Source organism: Pollicipes pollicipes, unplaced genomic scaffold (genome assembly GCF_011947565.3).
Source record: "Pollicipes pollicipes isolate AB1234 unplaced genomic scaffold, Ppol_2.1 Scaffold_4881;HRSCAF=5763_pilon_pilon_pilon, whole genome shotgun sequence".
NCBI lineage: Eukaryota > Metazoa > Arthropoda > Thecostraca > Pollicipedomorpha > Pollicipedidae > Pollicipes > Pollicipes pollicipes.
In genome coordinates this window covers 27,251,929-27,270,050 of record NW_023596576.1, presented here as the reverse complement: position 1 = coordinate 27,270,050, position 18,122 = coordinate 27,251,929, and the positions used below count along the sequence as shown (strand labels likewise).

The following is an 18,122-nucleotide window of genomic DNA, read 5'->3' as shown; positions in this document are numbered from 1 at the left end:
GATGTGCCCAGGTCACGCGTGATCTCCTATGTTTGCATTTTGTGACCTCACCGCTTCTGTATCACGTGGACATTAATGTGCACGCTCCAGCAACACACGCCTTGAAAACATGCACATCCCAAAAACACACCGCGTCACCAAAGGCATCGGTTCTCTTAGGTGTGTCCACCACGGCACGCGTAGAATAATGGGCTGCAGCCTGAATTCTGGCCAAGAAATCATCCCATAGCTGCCTGATTATGAAAAATTGGGTTTATTGTAGAAAGTGGCCTCTCAAGTCTCTCATATATCGCCCATCATTTGCGCGGGATAGCAAATACTATCTTGGCCCAAGTATGTTTATCAAACGCTTATTTGGTGCTGTTCTTGCATTTGCGACATTTGGCAGGCGTGGTACACTTAGCGCTGTTTTTGTTACGTATTTTGAAGCTGACGGATTAGCACAGCCCATGGAACGAACAAATGTGACCTTCATAAACCAAGAGGTGGACAGCGCGGCCAGCTAATTATCTAAGGAGACATTACACAGCGAATATAGAACTTTAAAGTGGAGTCTGTCTTTACGTCAGTTTTGCCCGCTGTCGTGCTGTGCCAAGGGCATCCAACTCAAACATTTGGAGAACGTTGACAGGGATGTCCGTCACTGTCAATGATTTTGTGGCCATAGTCACGTCCTCTTCATCAGCGGGTCTGATGGCTGGCTGCGTTGAGTTCCTCCAACGCAATATGAAGGACCGGCTGGCTGCGCCTTCTAAAAGCTGGAGTTGAAAACGGTCCTTATATAACCTACTTTTAAAGTGTGAATAGCATGCTGTGATGACCGTTTAAAAACCCACGTGCCATTAAAAAACCCATCATTGTTTAAAAACCCGTGCATCGTTTAAAAAAAACATGCCCCGTTTAATGGCGCAATTACCGTTTAACGCACCCTGTCCCCGTTACACCTTAACACCAAACCTCACCCCATGACCCCAGATGTTAAACACTACGCGGACCTTGTACTCAACCCACGAGGCGTGATGCCGCTGCGCAGATTGCACGGCTGCAAGCCGTTGTCACTATGCGGGGACCGAGCATCCATCTCATAAGGTATTCGTTACATTGACGTCGATGTTGCAGCGCTACAGCCGACGACGAAATGTGCAACTTCTACATGATGTACTGGACAGAGCAGTCGGTGCTGTCCAAGGGCTACTGCTTTAGCTGGGGCCCGCCTCTCTCCTACTGGCACCGGCTGCCGATGGGGTTCATGAAGCTCTTCTCGTTTCCGTGGCTGGGAGGGATCCCAGACAAGAAGCGCGCCTCGGAAATTGATGGCAATGAGCTACGGTCTTACATGTTCGGCCAAATGAGGAGTGAATAAGGCTCTGGATAGGGGTAAACCAAGACTCCAAAGACCTGTTGCTGGAGCTGTTCCAAGTTGCTACGATTGTTACGGTTGAATATTATGGGGTTGCTATTACCGTTTAATACGATACAAGGCTGTTTTTACATGACATTCAGCAGTTGTCTGTTATGCATCTATTGGACTATCGACAGGCAGTGCGATGGTTCGCACCGTGTTGGTTAGGGACAGTGCCACGTTCTTTGGCATGACCACCCGTCGGTTTTGTTATGTGATTACAGTAATGAAGATTATCGGCAGGGCCAGGATTATTTGGAAGCTGCACAACTACATGTATCAGAAATATGACCGGCCCAGTGTATAGGTGCACGTTTGTTTGTTTACGTGCACAACTGTTTAATTGTTGGCGCCTGTGTTTTCTGTTCGAACATTTTATTACTCAGTTTATATTTTCCGTTGCGTTATGTTGGTGTTCGTTTGTACCGCTCCAATAGCTGAGGAGAGGTTTTTGTTTTGTTTTCTCCGTGTGCCTTTCTGTTGTACTATGCTGGTGTTGATTTGCACCGCTTTACTAGCTGAGAAGCAAGTTTTGTTGGTTTTTCCGTACGCTTTTCCTTTGTCCTGTGCTGGTGTTTACTTGTGCCGTCTCAGTCGTGGAGAAACAGTTTTGTTGCTTTCTCCGTACGCCTTTATGTTGCGTTTCGCATGCTGACTACACTGTTAAAGTTCGTTGTGTTTCTTTTCTTATTGGAGCAAGTTATGCATGAGACACTACACGCAAATGGCCAGACATGACCGCCATCCTAGCGCAGGTCTGCGGGGTCCCGCCCCAACGGCACAATTGCCGAACCAAGGCTTAAGGGGTCACAGCAGCGTCGCGGTCCTGAGCACCATGTCTCACCGCGAGACTGCACGACAGATGCGTGCGCCCCCGCTCGCGAACCGCTGCGCGCTTGAGACGACAGCTTCTGGCGCCATTATCGCTGCGAGGCGGCAGGCATGGACGGCGCACAGGCACGGCGCGGTCCACGTTAGCCGTACGTGCCTCAGGGCGCACAGGCACGGCGCGGTCCACGTTAGCCGTACGTGCCTCAGGGCGCACAGGCACGGCGCGGTCCACGTCAGCCGTATGTGCCTCAGGGCGCACAGGCACGGCGCGGTCCACGTCAGCCGTACGTGCCTCAGGGTGCACAGGCACGGCGCGGTCCACGTCAGCCGTACGTGCCTCAGGGCGCACAGGCACGGCGCGGTCCACGTCAGCCGTATGTGCCTCAGGGTGCACAGGCACGGCGCGGTCCACGTCAGCCGTACGTGCCTCAGGGCGCACAGGCACGGCGCGGTCCACGTTAGCCGTACGTGCCTCAGGGCGCACAGGCACGGCGCGGTCCACGTCAGCCGTACGTGCCTCAGGGCGCACAGGCACGGCGCGGTCCACGTCAGCCGTACGTGCCTCAGGGCGCACAGGCACGGCGCGGTCCACGTCAGCCGTATGTGCCTCAGGGCGCACAGGCACGGCGCGGTCCACGTCAGCCGTATGTGCCTCAGGGCGCACAGGCACGGCGCGGTCCACGTCAGCCGTACGTGCCTCAGGGCGCACAGGCACGGCGCGGTCCACGTCAGCCGTACGTGCCTCAGGGCGCACAGGCACGGCGCGGTCCACGTTAGCCGTACGTGCCTCAGGGCGCACAGGCACGGCGCGGTCCACGTCAGCCGTATGTGCCTCAGGGCGCACAGGCACGGCGCGGTCCACGTCAGCCGTATGTGCCTCAGGGTGCACAGGCACGGCGCGGTCCACGTCAGCCGTACGTGCCTCAGGGCGCACAGGCACGGCGCGGTCCACGTCAGCCGTATGTGCCTCAGGGCGCACAGGCACGGCGCGGTCCACGTCAGCCGTATGTGCCTCAGGGCGCACAGGCACGGCGCGGTCCACGTCAGCCGTACGTGCCTCAGGGCGCACAGGCACGGCGCGGTCCACGTCAGCCGTACGTGCCTCAGGGCGCACAGGCACGGCGCGGTCCACGTTAGCCGTACGTGCCTCAGGGCGCACAGGCACGGCGCGGTCCACGTTAGCCGTACGTGCCTCAGGGCGCACAGGCACGGCGCGGTCCACGTCAGCCGTATGTGCCTCAGGGCGCACAGGCACGGCGCGGTCCACGTCAGCCGTATGTGCCTCAGGGTGCACAGGCACGGCGCGGTCCACGTCAGCCGTACGTGCCTCAGGGCGCACAGGCACGGCGCGGTCCACGTCAGCCGTATGTGCCTCAGGGCGTGGCGTCAAGGCCGGGCGAGCGAGGCGATCGTAGACGTCAGAGTTATCAGTCCTCGGGTAGATGACACGCTAGTCGAAGCTAGTGAAGACAAACAGACGCTTTTCGAAACACGTAAAACGGGCCCAATCCAGGCGTTGGAAAGTCCGCCTATCATGCGAGTTCAGCAGGGAGGGTTTCAACCAAAACTAAAAGTTTCAATCGTGCAGCGTTTGTGTGATAATTGACGTGTCAGAATGCTTGAAAAATGTCTGCTGTATGTCAGGCCAGCTCTGACAATTTCAGCTATCGCAATCGATGACTGGAATTATTTACGGTTTGGTGAATGCGGTCAAAGAATTGCGAAAGACGCGAATGTTGAGGACGGATATTGAAATTATTGAAATATTGATAAAAGTATAAAGACGAAAGTAAAAGACGTCAATATTATGGACGGCAAACGGTGCACGGTCCAGTTTCACTCGGCTCAAGCCGCATGGTGCTGCATTCGTGTTTAGTTTTGAAAAGTGACGTCAGCTGCCTCTTGGAAAAAAGTTGAAAATTCGTTTTCTGAAAAAACAGACCGACCCAAAGTTTTCACCCAAACACACATTTGCACACACCGACTGCACACACTGAACCCGGCTTTCGCCATCCGTTCTCTTCTCTGTTAACGCTGCGGCCATGCTGTGGCGACGGATCTCGTGTTACTGCGGCGAAACTCTTCAGCATATAGGTGTGGTTTCCATCCACGATCCAAAACTTTTTGATAATTAGCCAAATTTTTCCTTTTTGATCAAATAATCAATGCTGTTCATGTCATGTTCTCCTTTCAATGTTGCGGGACTTGTAGACAAATGGTTCAAAATGAGACAGCGCAAATGCTAAGGAATCAAGCCTCTTGCTTTGCAATCAATCTTTGAACCGTATGAAGGCTAGGTCGGTGATGATACAAATACTGACCTCTAGAATGTAAGGACAGGGCCAGACCAGGCCGCCCAAATCAATAAGCAACAAAATCCAATTGCCTTCTAGGAAATTAATTGGGTCCAGAAGCATACTACTCGACATTCTTCCTCCCCTCCCGTCTGCCCCCTCAATACTGCCTGCGCGATCGACCATCGTATGACCTTCCTCCAGTGCGGTCATCATTTGCATGGTGTGACCCGAGGCTGGTGGCCGATAATAAAGCGTGAAGGCTCAACAGCAAATGTACATTCCTGCCAAGCACCTCAACGTGCATTTTAACGCGCGCCCTGGGTGGCCGGCTTGATACGCTTCGCTCGGGTCGGGGTCAATTTGGCCCGCTGAGATCTAAGGAATCAAGAAAGCTCAAGACACGAAATTCACAGGGTGTATTGACCTGTACGTGAAATCACTTATGTCAAAGTTTGAGGTTCCTGTGTCATAAACTTGGGCTCAAATAAGGTCAAACAAGGTCAAATTCCAAGTTGGTCTTCAAAGTGCCCCAGAACCTAGACAACTGTTTCTAAGCAAAATATCCCATGCGCATTTAAGGTCAGTGACCTTGCTTGACCTCGTAAAGGTCATAGTGACCAAAATCATACACTGCTCTGCTCTGGACTGCCCTGAGTTTTGCATTTACATAAACAACAAAGATTACGCTACATAGTATTTTTCGAAAAACCAAATGCTGACCTGGGTCATTTTAGGTCAATGCACTATTCTGACCTCTAAAAATTTAATGGAAGATGTATAATGTGGCTCCTGCTATTTATACATTTGAAATGAACACCAGAAACTGACCCATACAGCGAGCCGTAGAGTAATAAAACAGGTTGTTTTGACCTTGGTCTGACCTTCATACCTAACCTTAGGTCAATGTAACTTGCTCATTTGATATTTGTGTTGCCTAAGAAAGGATCTCAGAGATGTATGGCTTTGTCTAGCACTCAGTTGATGCATCAGGTTGAACGATTCCCTGGAAATCGACTTCGCTGAAACCATGGTCTGACTTTGATCTGCCATAGGTCAGTGACCTTACACGGCAATGTACATTTTTGATACCAAGCGATGCGCTATTCAACTATCTTCAGCTCTGCAAAATTCTACGCCGAGCCGTTCGGAAGCCATTCTGGAAAACCTTCGGGGGGGGGGGGGGAATTTGACCGCACCGGAGCGCGTGTTAAAGGAAATGTTTCACATTTAAAGATATTGAGGCAAGCATTAAGTATGATGGGAAAAGCGCACTTGATAAAGATATTGTTGTGAAGGTCTTGTTAACTCATGAAGAATACACACTAAATTTTTGGCGTTACGTCAAATGTGAGTTTACCTGAGTTCACGCAAGGTTAAAAACGATCGTTTTGATAGATGCTCTTAAAAGCTATGTCATCACGTCAAGAGAGGTATTGAAGACACGGAAATAAGCATTAGGACTTTGGGGAGCCCATTCCAACCATTTCTGTTCGCACACAATGGTCAGGTCAGATTAGGTCACCGTTTAAAACTGGTCTTCCAGTAGCATACAGGAACGATATTTTTGACAATGTGGTTCTGACTTAAGTTATTTCGTTAGGTGCAGTTGTTTAAAACAATGTATTCTAGTCTCAGAAATATATTTTTATGCTGTCCTGGAAGGTCATCTGCGGTCACGTTAGGTCAGATTTATTAACTTTTTATAAACAATTTATAAATCGTTGTATGTGGCCAGGATCATGCATTTTCGTGGTCACAAATAGTTTGTCGCACATATCCAGGCACTTAAGAACACAAAGCGGTCGTCTACATGATGCATAGTCCCTTCGACAATTGGCAATGCATTTGTAGTAAAGTGAAGAACAGGCACGTTGGTGCATGAAATCATACGCTATCATCTTCACAAACACGACAAGCAGGTGGTTACACGCTTTGCACTGATTCATCTGGCCTCTCTGCTACTGACAACATAGGTCACTAACTTTGGATGACCTCATATGATATTGCATGCCCTTACGTGATCTATTATGGCCTCATCATGCATGGGGACGATATCGCAACATGTTTTCAGTGCAGTGTTGGAATTCTACGTCCAAAATCCAAAATCATTCAATGAAACCGCCTATTTTGAAATTGGCATGTGTTCTGCAGAGGGTATCCATACAGATTTGCCGAGTTCATGTGCTTTGTGATCATATGGCAGTTGTGCATATGAGTTGGTACTCTTTACCTTGTATACAAACATCAACACTACACAAAATGCGTAAAAATAAGCATTATTCATGAAAAATATCAAAAATTTACCTAACTTCAGGTCACTGATCTCGCCTTTTCGTCAAAATCTCAAGCATGTGACTGTCGGTACTATCATGTTCTATTACTCTAGAAAATCTGAACAAATGGCAAATGACCCGCAAAAAAAGATGCGTGGTAACAATTTTTAGAGGTTGACCTCTTTAACCTGGGCTAGGTGAATGATCTTGATAGAACAAAACTTCAGCTTGGCACAAAGAATGCCAAATTGATAGATTAATAGATGCTGAAAATTTCGTGTTCCCACAAGCGTTCGTTTTTTACCTGTGCTCGAAAAACCGTCGGGGAAGCCGACTTCCTCATTCCCCTGCCGGGTGCGGGATAGCATTCAAACTGAATGCGGGAAGCCGGATTACACTGTGGCACTGCTGTGCTCTGGACTGATAGGATAGCTCCATCAGTACTAAAATCATATGCAATTCGAGAAGAGATATACACAAGGTTCTTTCTCATTCAGATTATGTATGTACTTACTTCTCTACAGGCATAGGCCTTTTTGGTGCGACCAGTTCTAAGCAGTTAATAGAGTTCTTGGCAAATCGTTACGTTAATGACGGAAATCCTTTTTCATCATAGACGAGCACATTTCTGCAGAAGAAAATGTGTCATGACTTAAAAAGAGCGGAAATTTGGCATATAAAACTTAGCACACACTGCATTTCATGACCATAAACTACGTCCTATAAACATCGTGCGCGTGCCTTACGACACCAATACATGTACATTTTCACAAATTATTCAGTAGGCTTTTTAAATTGTTTCGCACAGTTAGATTTGACAATACTGCTGGAAGTCCGTGAGGTGCAGAGACTCCTTACAAAGCCTTGTATACGGACAGCTGGCCAGAGGGACTCAAGGATGGATGGCCTTGTGTGTTGTAGTCGCACGTATAAACCATCACCGACATAGAATAATTGTTCGAAAGATTGTCTTCGTGCCTGGTGTGCCAGTATGTACACTACCTATTTGTGTCACTGAGTTATGATACGTTGTGACAAGTATATTGTGTCAATAGGTGTATTGCTAATTGCAATGCACCAGATGATGGTGATCATCTGAGCAATTATTCCATCTGTGAACAATTATTCTATCATTTCAATCCTTCCGCAAAGCCGTCTTTCGAACCGAACCGAATACGCGAACCGTCTGTCGTGTTCAGCTCCCACAGTCAGCTGTGGGTTGCAATCAAAGCGTTGAAAAACTACGCAGGCTGCTAAGTGCATTTGCGAGGAACATTATGCATACAGATGAGACAGTACTGATGCCTTTATTTCTCTTAGGATAAACAGGAGAAGGTAAACATAAGTGTGATATTTTGGCTACATACCTTTTTCGAAACGAATATCGGTAGTTAACTCAAAATTTTCACAATGGCCAATAGGCAATTGTCAATTTACTACTGATATTTGCTTCGATAAGGGCATGCAGCCAAAACATCAGGCATGTCCCTCCATCCTCCCGTTTATTCTACAAGGAATAAGGGTATTTATACTGTCACATCTATACAACGAAAAACTATCCAAAGTTGCATAGAAATATTCACAGGCAGATCTCGACAACGAAGGCTAAAAATCTGACAGTAGCACCAGTTTCATTACAGGATAATTCGGTTTATTGCCCTCGTTAGTGATGTTTTTGAACACATTACCGACAGCGTTTATTTCTCCGATCATCGTCAGGTCTTGGTTGGAACTGGGAAAGACCAGACGAGTGTCGAAGAAGCAACTGGCCCAAACATGATGTGCAAACTAACACTACAAAAGAGGGCACTCCCCTAACAATAATCTCATCTGTAGTAACCCCCTGCCTCAATCATCCAGCAAGGCCGCGCCATATTTCCACCGCGCAGTCCACGGTCACCGCATGTCAGCTACAACTGGAGCCTGACCAGACAGGCAGCGGCAGCACCAGACGCCATATTCTCACGGTTTCCCGCCGCGTCACGTAACGGGACCGTACTCAGGTTCGCCGCCCTGTGCGCCCTGCGCGTGCCCGGCCAGCCGTGAGTCGGATTTTCACCGCCCGTGATACAGAGGGTGGGCGGAAAATCTACGTTTGGCGCGGAGTGACAATGGCGCCAAAACGGGTGTTATTTGCGGAAAGCGTCGTAATCACGCCATTTTGGAAGAGTGATGGTGCGCTCACCGCTACTATTGTGCTCTGGCTCGGACGTGACTGGGTGGTGTTCGGTCAAACGGTGTAAGGGCATCACAGCCATCTCCAAAATGCACTCGTGGATCTACCGATAGACGGTAGGAAAAGCTTAAAAGAAACAGGTTGTTTTGAATGGAAGGATGCAGGCGATGTTTGTTTCCATATTTGCGCGCTGTTTTTTGCCCGTTCTGCTATAAAAAGAGAGCTCAGGTCGAGCAGATATGTGTTCGAGCTCAGATCGAGCAGATATGTGTTAGAGCTCAGGTCGAGCAGATATGTATTAGAGCTCAGGTCGAGCAGATATGTGTTAGAGCTCAGGTCGAGCAGATATGTGTTAGACAGCGACTGGGACTAATCGTAGAATGGCAGAAAAGAACGCAAACGCTAGACCAATCCACTACTGATAGTCTTATTCCTCGTAGAATATCCAGGAGAATGGAGTGATGGAAATATTGATATGCCGGCTACATGCCTTTCTCAAAACCAATATCCGTAGAAAATCCAAAATTACCTGCCGATCCCACTCGATTTTTCAGTTGCCTTTTTTAAACAGTGAGCTACAATTGTTACAGGTCACCAATATTGAGAGGATTGAACAAGCGCAGTTGCCAGCTATTACTATGACATGATGATGATGATTTGGGGTTTTAGGGCGCATCGACTGCTATAGGTCGTGCAACGCCCATCTATTACTATGACACAGTACATATTAAACTAATAATTAAAATACGCGAAATATACGTGTACATGGAAACGAAGTCAAGTGGAAACGAACTCAAGTAAACAGCTATCAGGCATTAAGTATCATTCACACATGTAAGCGATTTCAAGTAAAAAGGTATCACACATCACGCATCACATAAAAATGCAAATGGTTTCAATTGAACAGGCATCGCACATCACGTGTCAGGCATCACTCATGCATGGACACGATTTTAAGGTTGCGCGCATCACACATCAAGACACTAATCACATTCGCATAATTGGCCAGGATGAGTCCTGTACATTGAGGTCTGGTCGCCTCCTCTTTACAAGAATAGATTCACTTTTTTCCTGTCTGAATGGTCCTGTACTCTGTAGATGACTTTGAGTTCTAAAAGACGTATAGCAGCGTGCCTCCCTGAATTTCAGCCTGAGCTTGTTTTGTCAAAAAATGGTCGCCGAAAGCGGCATTTCCTGTTTCGCTTTTAACGTCCCGAAGGCGTTCATTATATCTCAAACAAATGTGGCGCAGGGGTTTCCCGACGAAGGCTATGCTCCCCATATTTTGTCCACACAGTTTACACTTGATTTCGTAAGCCATGCTCTTTGCGTGCAAACCCTCGGAACCCGGACTTGCATTAATGACACCTATTGCCCCCTGGGCACTTGGGCTTCGAAATAGATGTCATCGCAGGCTTTTTCAGCTCATTGTTGTTCTCTCCACCTACGCGTACGCGCAGTTTTGATTTTCTAGCCACATGTTTTCTTTTCTAAAACAAGTGCTCCTCTATGTAAGGTAGTGTTAAGATTCCATCACCCGACAGGGCGGGTCTCGTTCCCTACCACACATTCCACCACGAGTACGCGGGGGAATGGGTGAAAATTTCAGCAGATTTCGCAAAGTTTAATTTGCTTCGAAATATCAAGTTCAGAGAGCACAATTTTCGATAGCTGCATGGGTGATAAAAGATAAAGCTAGGTTTAGGTTATTTAATGCGTTGAAAATGTGCTGTCAAAAACTGACGGCTTACCACCATCTATAATTATGAAATTACTTTGGAAAGATACTGAAGGGGGCTCTAAAATTTGGCCAGGTAGTGTCCAAGCGCCTCAATAGAAGCGCCATCACCGGGTTGTTCATGCAAACGCATCTGGCCAGTGGTGTCAGATTTGGGCTGAACGAGCTACCTTCTCACCTTCCGCTTGTTGGAGGGAATGGGTGGTGGACACGATCAGATTCCAGGTCCTGGCACACTGCCTGGAGCTGATAAGCGCGTTCCTCGCGCGCCTAGTCCTGGTGCGTAGACGAGACGCCTTCCTGAATGCATTGTGAGACTATCAGTTGGTCTGGACGCAGAGGCCCTGGAGCAGCTTTATGTGTGTCGATGCCAATAGCATGACGTCTGGCTCGTCCGCTGCTATCGACACGTTTGGTACTATTGCTGTCTTCTCCGCCTCCGGTATTTGGTAAATATGTCATTCTCTGGTATCGTGTTGCATGTCTGTATCGTAGGTCATTAGTTCATACGTGCATTACATCCGCTTCATGATACATACATGCATCGAAATTATTAGAATATGCATCGAAATTATTAGAATATGCATCTAAATTTTTAGCACATGCACCGAATTACACACACATGCACCGAATTACACACACATGCACCGAATTACACACACATGCACCGAAAGTATTAGCATATGCGTCGAAATCATTAGCTTTCTCGGCGTTGTAATTTTCCTGCGTCTGACATACCTCTCACATGCGGGCAAATGTGTCATCTTTGAGGCTACACCCTGAGATCTCGAGAACTAAGATAGCCAGAGACACCAAATTCACAGAGTGTGTTGACATGTACATGAACTCCCTTAGGTCAAAGTTTGAGGTTCGTAAGTCATGAGCTTAGGGCCAAATAAGGTCAAAAAAGTCAAATCCCAGGTTGGTCTCCGAAGTGCCCCCAGAGCCTAGATGTGACCTAAGAAAGGGTCACATGCTCATTTAAGGTCAGTGACCTAGTTTGACCTCTTAAAGGTCTTGGTGACCAAAATCATACAAGACTGCTTTGAGTTTTGCATTAGAATAAGCGACAAATAATAGGCTAGGCAGTATGTTTCTAAAAGCAAAATGTTGATCTGGGTCATTTTAGGTCAATGACCTATTCTGACCTCTAAGAAGTTCATGGAAGATGTATAATGCGTTTCTTGCTATCAATAAATTTGAAATGAGCACCAGAAACTACCCCATACAGCAGGCCCTAAAGTGAAAATACAGGTTGGTTTTAACCTTGGTCTGACCTGCATACCTGACCTTAGGTCAACGTAATATGCTCATTCAATTGCTGTGTTGCCTAAGAAAGCATCTCAGAGATGTATGGCTTCGTCTAACACTCCGTTGTTGGATCACATTAAACGATTCCCTAGAAATTGCCTTCGCTGAAACCGTGGCCTGACTTTGATCCGCTATCGATCAGCGGCCTTACAAGGTACACCTCAATTTGTGATGTCAGACGATCCGCTATTCAATTATCTACAGCTATGCAAAATTCGGAGCGGCTACGCCGCGCCGTTTGGAAACAATTCTGGAAAAACCTTCGGGGGTTTGATTTGACCCCTACCCGAGCGCACGTTAATCTTCCACTAACCTGCTCGCCTAATCTCGATGCGTTATGGACGTTATCGCTGTGATCAAACTAAAGGAGTGGTGGCGTCTGCGTGAAATGTGATCAGAAGCCGTCAGATTATTACCAGTCAGTATGTCAGAATTGCATGATTATGTTTTCGACGCATGTTTTTCGAATACAGAACAAGTATGGCGGTATTCCCTGCCATATCTCGACAACCTATATTATTTCATTTTTCTATAAAAGCTAGCTTGTCATGTTGGCCAAACAAGGCAAAATAACATTTTTGTGGCCTCGCCACACCCTTCCACATCTGCACAGAGTAAAGGGAGTTCATATCAAAATGTTATTGTAAGTTGCCAAGAAACGTGAAATCGTATGACACGAATCAGTGCTCACGACCATTGTCTTAAAGGAGGTGTTCCACACCTGTATGAGGCTTTCAACCGAAATAGCCATCTTGACGATCTTTCTGTGTTGTTCACAATCCTGCCGTTCTTAAAAGCTAAACCGGTCTAGTTTCTGAGCAGCATGCCTGCGGCAATGGCGAAAGGTATATCGGAGAGAGCATCTCAGAGTCACCTCGGCACTCATGACGTCATAAAACGTCATTCAAATTCTGCCATTCCATAAGCCATGTGGCGATCAAGACCAATAAAAATATAATTGTCCACGGGTTCACATCTGACGTTCGCGAGCGCGAATTCCAGATATAACGGCCGTCAATTGGCTATCAATCAATGTTGTGCAAGGCACGGTGACATAATTAAATCATAACGCATTGAGGAACATATTTAATAAACAGAGAATTGCACTGTCTAAAAACAGTCTTCTCTTCTTAAAAAGTAAACCAATAATGATAAGTTAGCCTGTTTCATCATATCTGCCGCTTGTTTAAATATCTTCAAATGCAAAACATTTCCTCTTTTAAGTAGATTAAAAGAAGCACCGAGGTAGTTTTTTGAGTGAACACTCCTGCTTAACTATCTGCGATGTCACATATTCAATATCCGGGAAATATGGGAGATTTAAAGTGTCGGTCAAGACAAAAAACTTGTCAAACTTTAAATTCAACGTCAAGCTTATCAGATACCCACACACAGGTGAACAATACAGTAACAGAAGGTTGTATGATATTTAGAGTAGAATGGCAGACAACTGGGTCGATGATACGGCTTGGTGATCAAACAAGAAACAAGGCACTTACATGAGGGATGTTAATGTACTTCAAACCCAGAAACGACGGATTACATTCAAACACGGTGAGTCCTTTAGGAGGCAAGAACATTGCATGGGTATTATAAGCCCATGAGCAGCACTAGCGCCATACATAAATTAAGTCTTGGTACCAGCAGCGCCACTTAAGTTTGCGTGGGAGCGCCCGTGGAAAGAAACTTGCATTTCAAAGCCAGGGCACTGAACTCTGAAAGCACACCTGGCTTACGAGAAAACACATGTTTTTCCTGAAACTAAGCGCTTTTCCGCCGTCATTATCTCCCCATTCAGCCTAAAGACTGCCTCTGAAAAGTTATTTTCCTATGGGCTTACAATGCTGGACTTGCCGAGGATCCCCGCTGTGGCGTCACGACGGGGTTGTCAGATATACTTGGACGCCTGTGTTTCGATAAAGGCATGTAGCTGAAAAATCAATCTGTCCGTCTCTCCATTCTTCTGAATGTTTTACGGGGGATAATGTTATCAGTCATGTCGCATTCATATGCATAATGTTCTTCGCAAACGCACTTAATAACACTCTAGAACCAAGGTGTTGCGTTGTTCTTCTCTTCTCCAGCGGGGTGCTTTTCATCTGTTATGAGCATATTCTCAACATAAGTATGGTTGAGTGCTGCAAGGTTGTAAAGTCCTGAAACAAAGACAATTTTCCCACAACGAGTTACAAAATTACCTGGTTACTGCAATGAGCCATAGTTCGCTAGCCAAGTATATGGGTCTTTTCCATATAGGCAATGCTTTTTGAAAACGTCGCTTTAAGTAAGTCCTGGGAGCACAAATGTGGACTATTGCCAGAAAAAGAGCTCTGCATTCATCATGCCGAATTTGGCAACACTCACGGGCATCTAGAACCACGTCTGCATCCCTACTCGGCAAAACCTTGCACGCAACCCGTCTAACAATTTGTAGAAAGATGGACCAATACAACTCTGTGCACTTAGATACCAAGTAGAAGCAGGTTAAAATCTGCGTTCTTTCTATCCCGGACGCACTAACTCTGCGGTTTACAGCATCGGGTATATTTGCACGCGCAGCGGGGACAGCGCCGCTGGGTGTGCAAGGTCGTCGGACAGCGCGGAAGAACACATCTTCGTGCCCAACCTAAACTTTAAGGAGACCCTTCGAAAGCAATGTTAGGTATGGTGTACAGACGCCCTTCGAAGGCCATGTTAGGTATGGTGTACAGGTCGGGCAGCAGGCGCGGCCACGAACAGCGACGTAACGGCGTAATGGCCGAGGGCAGATAGAAAACCACAGTTATAAAAGAATGTGCACGGTCGGGGGTAATCATGCTGCACGAGATCCGTGTAATGAACCAGAGGAGGTCCTAAAAACGTAATGCTCTTAGGTGGCTGGGAGCAGCGATACGACAGCGGGCCCATGTTCCGGACTAGAGGACGCACAGCGGCGCATGCCACTGAAGATAAGACCCATATCACGGGCGAGAGGACGCGCAGCGGCGCGTGCCATGGACGAGAGGACGCACAGAGGGTCCATATCACGGACGAGAGGGCCCACAGCGGGTCCATGTCACGGACGAGAGGACGCACAGCGGGTCCATGTCACGGACGGGAGGATGCCGCAGCACTGTACAGCGAACGGCTCACTCACGCGGGCAAGCTGGTATCTACACAACAGAAGGCTCTCGGCCTCATAGCTTATAACGAGGACCCCCGAGCCAGCAAAGGATCTCCTTAACATGGCACTGGGTGTTCTGATCTCGAGCATCAGCTACCCTACTCATAAATGTGGCGTCATGATCCAGAAAACGGGACTCTTGATAAAGCGAGTGGTCTTCTGCACCCGATTCGCTATCTCTTGCCCAGTCATGGAAGCCCCCTTGATCCGTATTTTGGTTTTCTATGGGCAGTTACAATGCCCTTAGCTTGGGAAAAGGGGCCTCTCAGTTTTTGTGGGGGAGGGGGAAAAGACACATTCTTGCTTCTCCCACCAGCTGCGCCGCCCCTGTGCATGGGTGTAACCACGTCTCTGAGATCGGGTGAATAACCCAGGACTGAAGGGGACAAGCTGAAATCTGGCAGGAAACCTGGCCTGAAACTTGGCATGAAAAAAACATGAAAAACGTGTTCTCTACAGTCTGAGGCTGGATGATGCAAAAACACGTTTTGTGGAAATTGGAGGTGGGAGGCATGTTTCCCAAGCCTTCGAGCTGTTACACCCATGTGCATGTGTGTAGTCCTTCCACTTAATTCTGCACGCGCTTAGCATAACACAGTGATGTCCTATTGTTTGGCAAATAAATGGCAAAACAGGAAGGGCCCGGGGCAGCAAAGGCTAGTATGTTGAGAGGCCATTAGCGAGAGCGGACTGCCTGTACGCATGAGGCCTATGAAAACCGGTCCGCTCAGCCTTCAAAAGGTTCACGGCGCCGCCGCTGACGCTGGGGCCGCCAGGCACGTCCCAAGATCTATTCTTCCTCCGCCTGTGTGCAGGTAAGTGTCTCACTCACCGTGCGCTGCTCACCGCACCCTGCTTGTACGGCATGGCCAGTCACGCAAGCATCTTTTCAGCAACACGGGCAGGGACGAGATGTGCAACTTCTACCTGATGTACTGGTCGGAAGATGGCGCGCTGAACATGCCCAACTGCTTCCGGGAGGGGCCACCACAACTCTACTGGACCAGCATGGGCTTGGACAACATCCCCGACTACGAGGCGTCGCATCTGCCGCTGAAATTCAAAGAACTGGTTCGCCAGCATGGCCACCAACACCACGGCTAAATAGATTACTCCGCAGTTCGATGCGGGCGATGGTATCAGTGGGATCTCCGCCACATAACAGGCAATTAACCCTTTGTACTCAAAATTGAAAAAGGCGCATGCCTCTATAGGTTTCATGTTACCAAGAGGCGTGGTCTCGGATGTATTATGTTAATTTGAAAAGGTAAGATTTTCTGGAAAATTGGATCTTTGACTTGTCATATGGGGTCAATTATTGACCTAACAATTCTTGTCTGCTGAGCTCTATACGCATTGTTTTCAAAACGCCAGGGGAGTCGCATCAACCCCTTATCAGTCCGCATTTTGAAAAACGGCGAGTAAGGGCGAGGGTCAATGCCCATTCACGTCCTTCCGAAATCAAGGAAAATTTGCTAGTTTAGTTTAAGGCTGGCACAGTTTAGGACGTTGGCATTGTGACGGGTAATGCCTTTTGGTATCGTAAAGAGACCGCAATTTTTTGTTTTTTTCAAAGAGCACCGAACCTGATTTTATATCTGATATGGGACCAGGCATCTTGTACTTATCTCTTGCCGGTTAGAAAACAACTGGCAACGTCTTTTTGGTGACAACACTGATGTCCTCGAATTACTCGCAGCTTGCACTTCACCGTAGTGATATGCCCCTGGTAAAAACAGTGGTGGTAGGATTGAATGCTTTAAATAATGAAATAGGGTGCTTAAGACCGTACAGATTCTTCCAGTGCATCAGTGAACCGTGTAGCTGATCATTTGTTGTTAGTTAATGTTAAAGTAATACCTCTTGTTCTGCCCAATGTCGAGGATTATCAAATGTGTCATCGTGCTACTGTTGCCATGTGTCCATGCTCGGGTACTGTTATTCTACTGACTCTTTCACAGCAGGTGCATGATTTGCTGCCATCACGGACAGGAGCGCAGCACTAAGCTGAAAGTAGACGTAGCCATTCGCTGCTGCAAGATGTATATTTTTCTGTGGTTCTAGTCTAAAATTTATATCTGTGAACACATTTATCGCTAAGAACGGACGGATGCAGCGGTAACCCTATTTTTCTAGCCCGTACTGATGTGGAGCATAGCGTCCGGCGGTGCACGGCGTGTGTTTGTGGGTAGGTATCTCCATATTCTGTGTGGTAATTCAACCCAAAATCTGCAATGCCACGGTTAGTTTCCTTTATTAAATGGTGAGTTATCTACGCTAAGAAAATGTTTGGAACGTTTCATCTGTCACTGCATGCATTGAAAACATTTTTTAAAATAAAAACTAGAGCATGCGGTCAATTGTATCAACAAATTGCTGATGTAATATTTGCACCCATTATATTTTATACAGTTATCTGCACGACATGCAGCTTACGATAAGATATCTAATTTAATGATAGGTAGTGAACAAGTGTTGATGCCATGTAACACAATGCTTATACGCATGTCTGTGTTTGATGACACAAAGCCGGAAACCGAAAAGGTGTATGGTATGGTTACATAAAGGGCTTACCGTTCAACAATGATGCATGTTACTCGTTGAACATGGTGTTCTATCTAACAATGTATCATAATTTACTATCAATTTATTCTCAAATATACGATAGCAAAAATGCATCCATGTACTCTGACCAACAGCTAGGTGTGCGCTGTTACTGATAGCTCTCATGCAAACGACCTGAACCAACCAAGTACCAAGGAGCACCACTCAATTTGAAGGAATTCCATAAAGAAACATTGCCGACTTTTTTACAGGGATCGTCGAGCTGGACAAAGCTGAACGTGATCACAATCAACTTAACTTGTTTAGAAGGATCTCACCTACGATCTCAATAGACGAATTTCATTTAAACGCAACTTGTTGGTTGTC

The 18,122-nt window shown here is 47.1% G+C and overlaps 1 protein-coding gene across 3 annotated transcripts in view; it reads left to right on the top strand.

Moving 5' to 3' along the window:
• LOC119101422 (peptidylglycine alpha-hydroxylating monooxygenase) overlaps positions 1-17,867 on the top strand; it is a 36,554-nt gene extending 18,687 nt beyond the window's left edge. The window contains exon 9 of one of the 3 annotated variants that reach the window (XM_037224756.1): positions 16,085-17,867. In XM_037224756.1, the coding sequence (XP_037080651.1) occupies positions 16,085-16,295 (211 nt within the window). In that variant the 3' untranslated portion in view covers positions 16,296-17,867. Of the gene's footprint in view, positions 1-1,119; positions 2,076-16,084 lie in introns of those variants that run through there. The other 2 variants (XM_037224755.1, XM_037224757.1) reach the window with 2 other exon arrangements.
• The last annotated feature ends 255 nt before the right edge of the window (positions 17,868-18,122 follow it).